The following is a 10,393-nucleotide window of genomic DNA, read 5'->3' as shown; positions in this document are numbered from 1 at the left end:
TCAACTGGCGAGGTTTTTTAATTATGTATACTTGGCCTATGCACTGTGCACAGCAGCAGCAATATTCCGTTATTACTAACTCGCATGTTTGTCTGATAGCGCTATAGCAGTATTTTATTTACAAAGGTAAAGAAGGGGAAAAAAGAGGTTTTAGAATAGTGTCTTTATAACAGACTTCTCGTTTTTTCCGGACTTGTTATAAGTGGACTCCACTGTATTGCCTAAAATTCATACACAGTGAAAGTCGTACATAACAAAAAGATTTCCACTCCCATCGATTTTGCTATGTGCTTGGTAGGCTGTATAAAGAACATAGAAAGAAAAAGAACATTGTCAACGGGGAAAAGAAAAAGTCAAAACACAAACAAAAAATCCAATTCATAGTTCCTGAGATCAAGTATTCCATAATTTTTATTTACATAATATGAACACCTTTTTACAAGTACAATTCTTCAAAAATGTATAAACATCCTTTCTTAGACACCAAACTCCACTGCATCAAGGGACTGGATTAGTCGCCTTCCGTAACGCCAAGCAACCGGCCACAATGTCTGCTGGTAGCATTCTGATTCTCCTATATTCATCAGCGTTGGTATAACGCATTCTTGTCTGAGGATCTGTATACTTTGACTGAGAAAGAGAATCAGAAAAAGAAAAAACTTTCATAAAAGCAATTCATTCATAAGGGAAAAAAAAAGATGTTCATGGACAAAACATTTTTTTTCAAATTGAAGTTGTTTTTACACCCTCACTCAACACAATTTAGATCATTTAGAAGACAGGCTTTGACCATACTGTCAGGACCAACCCAGATTGAGAAGGATACAACATCCCTGCAGAAAGACTAAGATAATTGAAGCAAATTCTCCCCACTCAAGAATCAAACCCCTCTCTCCAGCATGAATCAGCAGAGAGCTTAACTGCTACACCACAGACACCAGTCAAAACTCCCATGTCCTTTGTGAAACGGTAAAAACAAAAACAGAAAATGATATATATATATGAAACCAATACCAAATTTGCAAAAACACAATATACATCCTTTGCACTTGCAGGTTCCTTCCTATAGAGAATCAGTAGAAAACAAAGACACAGTATCTGTCAAACTACATGGTACTTTTCAAGAAAATATCTCATTTAGAGAGTTTTTCTGATTCATTCTCTCTCCTTTTTATGTTTCAGTAAAAGTTTCATGGCACTTGTGTAACACAATTAGGTCATATAAGTGCCAAATATTATTCAGTGGAAACCTGATAGTAGTCTCCGCCTAAGCGTATGCCATACAAAAGCACGCTCCACTCAAACGCACGCTTTCGTCATTTGACGGGAGTTTTACATATATAATATAGACGTACAAACGCACGGTCACCCCCTCTAAATGCACGCTTCGATCAGCGAAACACGCCGACAGGAAAAGCCTGACAAGGGGAAATTTTCACTAAACTGCACAGCTTGCATAAGACAAGCCTAGAAAATTGGTGAGCGTGCCCCTCACACCGAACAAAGAGAGTGATGGACAGCGTTTACACATCCAACTTTCCACGGACACATTCACATATAATGTATGAGAGATGAGAAGGTTTCTGACTGGTGTTTGAGTGACTGTGTGTAATGTTTAGTAAGATCTAGGCCTGATGCGCGACACGTGTAAATGCCGTAAAAAACTAGACAGGCCTCTATAAAATTAAAGATGAGCCAAGTAAGCCTAATCAGCAGCGCTCAAAGAACTTATAACGTACTTGTTCAACGAATCACAACAGAAAGGTTTCTCTGAATGTAGAGATCTATGATTCTGCATGAATTTACGGTCGGGTGGTCGCTTGGAAAGCCACGTGGCTGGGCTGTCGTCTCTATGACTATATCCAACAGTTTCCTCTTACGCTATCTGTTCCCGACGTTTGAACTGCATATTCATTACATTGAGTCTGTCTGTCTTTCTCCCCCCCCCCCCCATTCAACGCCTTTGTATTCTTAAACCCAGTCCGGGAACCCTTCACAAAACAGTCACTTGTCGTCACATTATCTACCAAATTGACCCCCTCCCTCCAAGGGAGGTCACTAGAGTAATAAAGAATTGAGATGACTCCGCCCCTGCTTCACTTTGCAAAGGTTCATTTACAAAATCCCTGTTATTACCGGATCCCTGTTATCACCGGGGCCGGTTATATATATGGCTTTCACTATAGATATTACAGGAGAGTAATAAAGACAATAAAGAAGGAGGAGAGATAAGGACGCAAAATGTTTGACAGGACCACACCAGATCACGCACCAAACACACATACTCTCCCTCTCTCTCTCTCTATTTCTCTCTTCCAATGTCCCATTTCTTTCATTTGTTATCTATGTGCTGCGATCAACACATCTACTGGAACTGGAAGCCAGAATTCAAACAGAATCAAATATCTTATCATTTTTACAAACCTTCAACCTTTCTAAAATCAAACAACTTGAACCATTACCAATCTGCTATTTTTCAGAGCCAGTAAAAGTTTTGAATTATCTCCCTTTATCTGATATACTGAAATCGAACCCTAGTTGGAGGGTTGCTGCAAGTGCTGGGCAGTACCGGCGATATCCATTGTCGGCACTTAGTCGGCATTGGGCGCCGAGAACAGCTGGTACCGGTACCGGGAGTGACACCAGTAGGTGACGTCAGACTTCGTGTCTTGCATTTAACGCCACGATCAGCGCTGCCCGTATCCCCCCCCCCCCCCCCCCCCACACACCAGCCAGAATTGGAGAGGTGAACTGCGACATTAAATACCTTTGAAGTTTGCGGGATTAAACTTTGCATGCAGAATTTTTTAAAGAATTATCGTCGCTAAAAATGTATTTTATTTTCAGAATCAGCGTATCTAAATAAGCAGAGGGGCTCGTGGGGAACCTGATTTGATGCCAAATTTAAATTTAAGCAAACTTCGTTTTTGATTGTCAATTTTGAATGTGAAGTCATGCATCAAGGTCTTCTGCTGCATTGTGCATCTGATGTCACAGCCTCTAGGCTTAGGCCTACACACTGCACACTTCCCATGGCCCGGGAAAAAAAACAGCTAGTGTCAGCTCCTTCCCAGAGGCGGTACCTGAGGCCTGATGCCGGTACTGACACCTCCTTCGGTAGAACCGGGAGTTCCGGTACTGGGTACCGCTACCTGCCCATCCCTAATTGCTACATTAGCACCTCATAGAACCTGTTGCTCAAATGTGTCTACATCCTTTTGAAAAAAATGGGAGTTGACCAAACACATAGAATCTAGATAAAAGAGAAAGTAACAACAATGAAAAGAAAAGAGAAAATTTCCAAAAGGAAATAATGTAGCAGGTAAGGATGATATTCATGAAGATAGATCGTAAAGTGCATAGCTGTTGAGCTGGAATTTGTACTACACAAATGCTATTTATTATCATTATTATTATGTTGCATGTTATTCGCAAACACTCCCCATCACAAAATGTCTCTCTCTCTCTCTCTCTTTCTCTCTATCTCTCTCTCTCTCAGACATGTCCACATATGCAATAGCAGCATTTGCAAACAAAAATGCAGAGAGCGTGAAAATGTTTGGTCCCATTTCCTTCCAATGGTTGATACAAATTCCTCACAAAGTACTAGTATCATATTCTAAAAATGGAGAAACAGAGCTCTCCGCAGATATAAAACAGTGTGAATGTACTCTATCATTTATACAGAAGAAAAGTGACTAAAAACAACAGCCTCTTGCAGGATGTACTACTGACTTTGGCTTTTGTAAGGTTAAAGTCACATTAAAGAAAGAACAATTAAAAATACATCTTCATTTTACCTCCTTCAACTTACTGAGGTCTGGTATGTCTCCTTTAAGACTGTCCCCATCATCTGGGCAAATGGAATATGTTGGGTTTTTTTCATGACATTCTTTCAGGCATGATTTTAACAAATCTATCTTCGATTAAATGGTTGTTTGGAATCGAGAGATTATCAATTTTAATATCAAAAGTGCACACACACCTTTAAAAAAATCAACTCTAAAATATGAATTTTTAAAAAGCCACTTAAAATATCCTCAAGTAGTGAAAAAGTTCACCCCTAACTTTTTTTTTCCATACAAACTTTACAGCACCTGCAATACAATAAGGTCATATAAGTGCTGAAGATTAGAGGTGTTACAAGGTAGTAACAAACACAAAAAGTAGAAAGGGAGATATATATATAACAGATGTTTGATAGGAAAGAAGGAGCAAAACGCCAGAGCACCCGCCAACCACCCACCACCCCTGACAGACTCAAAATAGTAATCATTTTACATAAATGTATCATACCTCTAAACCGGAAATGTCTGAATACTTTTTGGCTGGCTTAAAAGAGGGGGGCGCATCTATTGATCCATCTGAAAAAAAAAAAGAAGTAATATTCAGCTAAACCAAATCAGTGTTTCAGAGCCAGTAAATGTCATATAATAATTAAATGAAAATATAGCCAGTATATGATTCTTTTCCCCTGTCATCTGTGCAGTATACTGAATTCATTGCTCCTCTCAAACGTCACAATTGACATAAAGAGGGACTCATTAGTAATCAACAGAGACATCAAAATTATTTCTACCGTAAAGTAAAAATACATTTAAAATAAAATAGTTTAACTACACATATACAAGAGATCAAAGATTTTGCATCAGATATGACCGAAGGGCAGAATTCAGTGGAAGCCTTTCAAAGATCGTAGTGAGAAGACGATAAAAAAAGTGCTGAGACCGATTAGTCTAGTATGGAAACAAAGACAACAGCATTTCCAACCTTTATATGGCATAAAAAAAGTCGACACATTTGCTCTACATTTAAGTTTGAAAGAACACAAAAGTCTCTTGCTGTTTGTGTGGTTGCAAACTTCCATTGAATTATCAATACATTTATGAGGCAAGTTGCCTCTAAACACAAAAGAGAAGAGAGCATCAGAGCTCATAGGTGAAGTGAAAATGTTATAACAAAATATACTGTATAAAACTGGAAAGTGTCAGAGAATCAATCTGTCAAGCAGTACACAATTCAGTGAACTGTGATTCTGTGGGAAAACTTAAATAACTGTTTACCATGAAAAAGACCTGTGTAAACTTGGAAGGTTCAAATATTTTCTACTGAAGAGTGACCATTATTATCTTCCTGGTACAAATTCAGAATGTTTGAAGAGACAAAACTATGATTTTATGAGGATAATCTTGAAATTATAGAAAGAATTGTTCAGTTTTATTTTGTATGACGAAAAGTTTAACAAGAGACAAACAGGCTATTTTAAAAGTTGGCCACGCACTGTGAGGATGCATGACCTACAGTTGAAGATTCACAACCATCTAGACAAAGAGTAACATTATGAGAAAAAAAAATGTCAACCCTTTCTTTGGTCTGAGAAGTAGTCACTTTGAATGTCATCCTATCAGCAAGGAATATAAGCCCTCTGCCAAAGGGAAGAGAGGACTATTTATATCCCAACCCATGATGAGTAGATAGACAGACAAAAACACACGGACGATGAAATAAATAAGTCTGACGCAGGTACAATAACATAACCATTTTATAAAGGCCGGTAACATACATGTGACAGCATCTGGACCCCATGGCAAAGACCTCTCTGCTGCTATGATCTGCTTGAGATTCTTCCACACGCGCGTCCTTTTATTTCCACCTGGCCCTTTACTTGAATGCTGAAGAAAGAAAAAAAGCTTTCCGGAATAGTGTCAAAACATTTTATTCGAGCGAAAAAACCCACCAAAACAAGAGCTTTTAAAGCTACAAAACAATTTATTTTCTGTCAGCCACATGATAAATAGTTTCCAAATTTATGTGAATTCCCCTACCCACATAAATCAATATAGATTTAAGAAGCATACACTGAAGGTAACAAACTGATAGAAGATGACTCTACATGTAATAACAAGATAGAGAGGATAAAGAAAAAATATGATAAAATCTAGAGTTTTCAAAGGCTGTTTTACAAATTATAACACAGAAATGTAGAATGCCCCGGAAAACCAAAAAATTATGTAACACTCCATAGATTACAAACTATAGCATTGAAGATGTAATCATAACTGCAATAATAAGTTTGATGGTGCTAACAGCAAATGGGACAAATAAGACAAGTTTCTGTGCAAAAAATGAGACATTCATCAATATTAACATTGTGAGATGTTTGATCGTGTCTTATTTCACCAACATTAACTACCATACTCATACTTGTGACCTCCCTATGGCCATCACTAGGGATTCACAGTATTATTCCAGACTGGGAATAACAAAATAATATGAAAGATATAGTTCTTTTTTTTACAAAAACATAGGTTCAAAATGTAAGACTTGTCACAGTCAAAAAAACCTGCTCAATGTTTCTTAGACTGAATCCAGTCATATCACATGACACAATAGATAATGAAGCATCCCGTCCCTTCTAATTACTGTCAAATTTATCATAAATAAAATGGTTTCATTTCGATATCTTTTATTCATTTACACATCAACTGCAAACTGCATAATGCAAGTATTATAAAAGTGTTACCTTTTCAACTATAAAATATCAAATATTGGCCAGACAGACTGAGTTAGAACATAAAATAGAACTTCCACCAACAAATCAAGGAAAGCCTGGAAAAGGAGAAGGCAAAGCAGAAGGAGATAAAAAAAACAACATTTAGATGCTGACGTGCCAAAACTGGGGTACTTTTTTTTCTAATAAGACATTCCTGTTTGACTTTAATCTTTTATTTATATGTGTGTACTTCTTCTCTCCGAAGTCAGCTATGGTGTGGTGCCACAGGCTTTCAAAATTGTCCCCTTCATGACTCACATTTGCTTCCTGTTTGATTATAATTTTTTAAAGTGATGAAAGTCATCCGACAAAATCTCATATCCAATTAGTCCATTTCTTTGATTATGCTTCTTAAGTCAAAAAGTGAAAAATATATTATGATACACATCAACCCCCCCCCCCCCCCCCCCCCCCACCATTCTTGCACAACTCATTCAAAGAAACCGTCTAATTCATGGAAAAATGGTTTGATACAGAGGACATTTTTTTTTTTCAGTGTATAAAAAATGGTTTCAATTTTCAAATTTGGCATCCCCGGAGCTGTTCTAAAATCATAAGTATCATTGAAAGAAATATTCTTTCCTCACCACAAAATTAGGATCTTTGAAGACGAAAACTGAAGACGGTTTTTCTGCTTCTGAATTGTCCTCAGCAGCAGTCTGATCTGTTCCTGGAGTACTCACTGCAGCCTGATCTGAGGCTATGGAATCATCTGCTGAGGCGTCAACTGTTAAAATTGTTTCAGTTTCAATTTCAGGACATTCCAAGACATCTACGGTAACTAGCTCCTCCACCACTTCAATATCTTCTGCTTCTTCTATTTCTATGTCCATTAATGTGCCTTCACTGGGAGTTTGGGACACATCTTCAGAGAACTCGGCAGCTGCGATTGTTGTATTCGATAGAGGCTGGAAGTAGAAAAAAAAGAAGAGAAAATATCAACACCAAATTATCATGTGTGAAAGTGCATATTCTTATATTATAAGAATTTGGGTAAAACTTTTATTAACTCTTTGACTACCAAGGGGTTTTCCGCGCTGTGACCAAGGCATTTCTTAGTCTTAGAATTTCAGAAGTACCCCTGTTCTTCTTTTGTGTCTGATGGGCATAATTCCATCGGGAAGTCAGACATGTTATATACCAAAATGAAGGTAATTGAATGTAGAATATTTTTAATCTAATTTAAAAAATGAAAAAAATCATAAATCCAAACAAACATGGGAGGTAAGTGAACACAAGGTGAAAAAAATTAAAAAATAAACAAAATCTTTCCAACTTACACTTCTCACAGTGTATAGCTGCTAAATCCAATCACTTCATGACTTAGTCATACTGAAGTATATCCAATTGTCTCTAACTGGGCCAAGTTTCATGCACAATGGTCAAGTATATACAAAGTTGTCGCACTTTTGGTGAAATCACTCACAATGAAAAAAAGAGAAAAAAACGCTGCACACAAGCCCCTCTTTGCGAATCTTCAATCTCATCGCTGTCGCTGCTGTCCGACTCAGGTCTAACTTCAAAACCTCCTACATCACTATCGGAAAGTACTGACAGTTCCCCATCAAACTTTTCCAGGGCTTTTGAAGCAGAAAAACGTTGTGACGGGGGGGGAACCTGATGGGTTATCAGCCATTTTTCCGTTGCTATGCGTGTAAATTAATTCGAGCAACATAGGGCGGGTAAAAAAAACAATAAAAAATGCCAAAAAAACAGCAGAAAAAAACACATAAGGCGCTAAATTCCTTCACTGGTTGACTGATGTATGGTAAGCACAGCAGTTAAAAACATGAAACGAAAAGGTTGAGTCAAATTGTGGAAGAGAAAGGGAAAATAAAGCGCGAGCTGATAATTCGGCTTTTGGCCACGAACTAGGTGGTTATGGAGCCGATAGATCGGCCCATGGTAGTCAAAGAGTTAAGGGCTGGTTGTAGAGCTAAAAAAGGTGGTTCGGCGCTTAAAAAATAGTCTATGATATTTTGCCTCTTTATGAAAGTTCAAATGTGTCATGACGCAGAGGAATCAGGCGCTCGATATCATCTTAAAGGTTAATCATTTGCCTTGCTTTCGATGAAAAAAATATCCATTTATCTTGAATAGAAGTCGAGATATTTGCAATTGAAGGAGATGGGGGGTCACCTGGTTTCAGAAGTAAAATTAGCAAGAAAATGGCCACCAAAGTTTGGTGACTTCCATAGCTTTAGAGTCCTTGGAAACTGTTTACATTTTTTGTGCCTTTAATCAACGTTTTTTCCTAAAATCCACATACAAAACTGTTTTTGAATGGACATACAAGGTGTTGAATCCCCCCCAAAAAAAATTCGAAAGAGATGTCCAAACTGGTAGAAAAATACTGAATTTCTCGGATTTCACTATTTTGACAAGCACCCGATTTCACCACGATGCCTCTCAAATAGCACCCGATTTCACCACGATGCCTCTCAAATATCAAAGTAAAAAAACAAAAAAACAAAGTCATCAAAGGCAAAATAGCAAGATGACACATAATATGAAGTTGGTGCATGATATTAAGGTGAGCAAATCGATATTGTATCATGTCAAAATCTTTAGCAATTATCTCCATTTGAAGATTTTTGTTTCTGTTAGGGGTCATTATGACACGATATCTCAAAAAGCTCTTACTGTTGCCTTGAAAGTTGGCCTAATGGACATAAAATTAATAGATTAGAAGGATGAGACTTTGTTTAGCAAACTTGTAAGAATTTTTTTAAGCAAATCTATCAAAGTTATGACCCCATCAATATTTTTACCTAATCAATATAGAGAGGGTGAATTTATTCCATTATTCATAGAAAATCGAAAATGATATTCAATGACAAAGAAAATTAATTCTGAATTTCTATTCAACTTTAAAATAAGAAATGTCATGATCTCTGGGCGTCTTTACGACAAAACAAAATGGCGACCCCCATAGTCCGGCTCGATTCGAAAAGTGAAATGGCCATAGCAATAGCATCTTTGTAGACGATCAAATTAACTTACTTTTGTGCTATTACATCATTTTCTCTTTGCTTTTGTCACTTTGATCATCCACACCGAAAGACAGTATTCCGAAATTAGGAAAAACAGGTCTTGTTGTTTCACACCCGGAGAGAATAGCCAATGCTGGCAAGTCTCACCTGGGGTGAGAGGTCGATCGTATTTTTGTTCTCACCCAGGGTGAGGATAGCCACTTCCATTGCGTTTACCATGCTTCAGTTTCAGCCAGAGTTCTTACTGTTCTGAGCATCAACGATCTTAGCGATCTTCCATCACCAGTCACCAGAGCATAGCTGATGATGTGCTGTAGTTAGCCGCAAGTGTGAAATTTTACCTTGCGAAAAACATCGATACGGACATTAGGTCAAGCCACTGACCCAACATGTCGTTCCATGCGGTATCTCCAAAGATCGTAGTGGTAGGATTAGTAGAGAATCTTATCTCCGCAGTCTTCTAAAATGCCCTTCTAAAAACAGTCTGTGGGTATCCCAATATGTGATGACATCACATTCCTAAAATAAGCAGCCATGCGTCGTTATATGTTTAGCTGCATCATGTGTCTTGATTCTGTCTTGATTCTTTGTTTGAATATAGATTAGATCTAGATTCTATATATATAAAATGTCTTGGTCTTGAGAGACAATAACAAGGGAATATGAATATAATATACGAAGTGACTATTTCTCCGAACGTTCGGAGAAATAGTGCCGATCTTTATTTCTCCGAACGGTTTTCAGCTTCCGGTCTCGTGATTTTTTGCCTATTTATTGCGAGAGTTCGGCGCCAACTTTCATTCTGCCTCTGCCTCTGGTCTGGGAAGGAACACGTACCGCATGGCAA

At 37.8% G+C, this 10,393-nt stretch overlaps 1 protein-coding gene across 1 annotated transcript; it reads right to left on the bottom strand.

Annotated features, from left to right (window-relative positions):
- Positions 1-387: 387 nt before the first annotated feature.
- Positions 388-7,461, bottom strand: LOC101846560 (the record flags this gene model as incomplete). The annotated part of the gene is given in 4 exon segments (XM_035973974.1): positions 388-630; positions 4,297-4,364; positions 5,564-5,672; positions 7,141-7,461. Coding segments are annotated over 4 exon segments (630 nt in total), but the record flags the coding sequence as incomplete, so codon positions are not given.
- Between the last annotated feature and the right edge of the window lie 2,932 nt (positions 7,462-10,393).

This window comes from Aplysia californica, unplaced genomic scaffold (assembly GCF_000002075.1).
Source record: "Aplysia californica isolate F4 #8 unplaced genomic scaffold, AplCal3.0 scaffold00039, whole genome shotgun sequence".
NCBI lineage: Eukaryota > Metazoa > Mollusca > Gastropoda > Aplysiida > Aplysiidae > Aplysia > Aplysia californica.
Note: the sequence above shows the minus strand (reverse complement) of the source record. Positions and strands in the feature narration are given on the sequence as shown.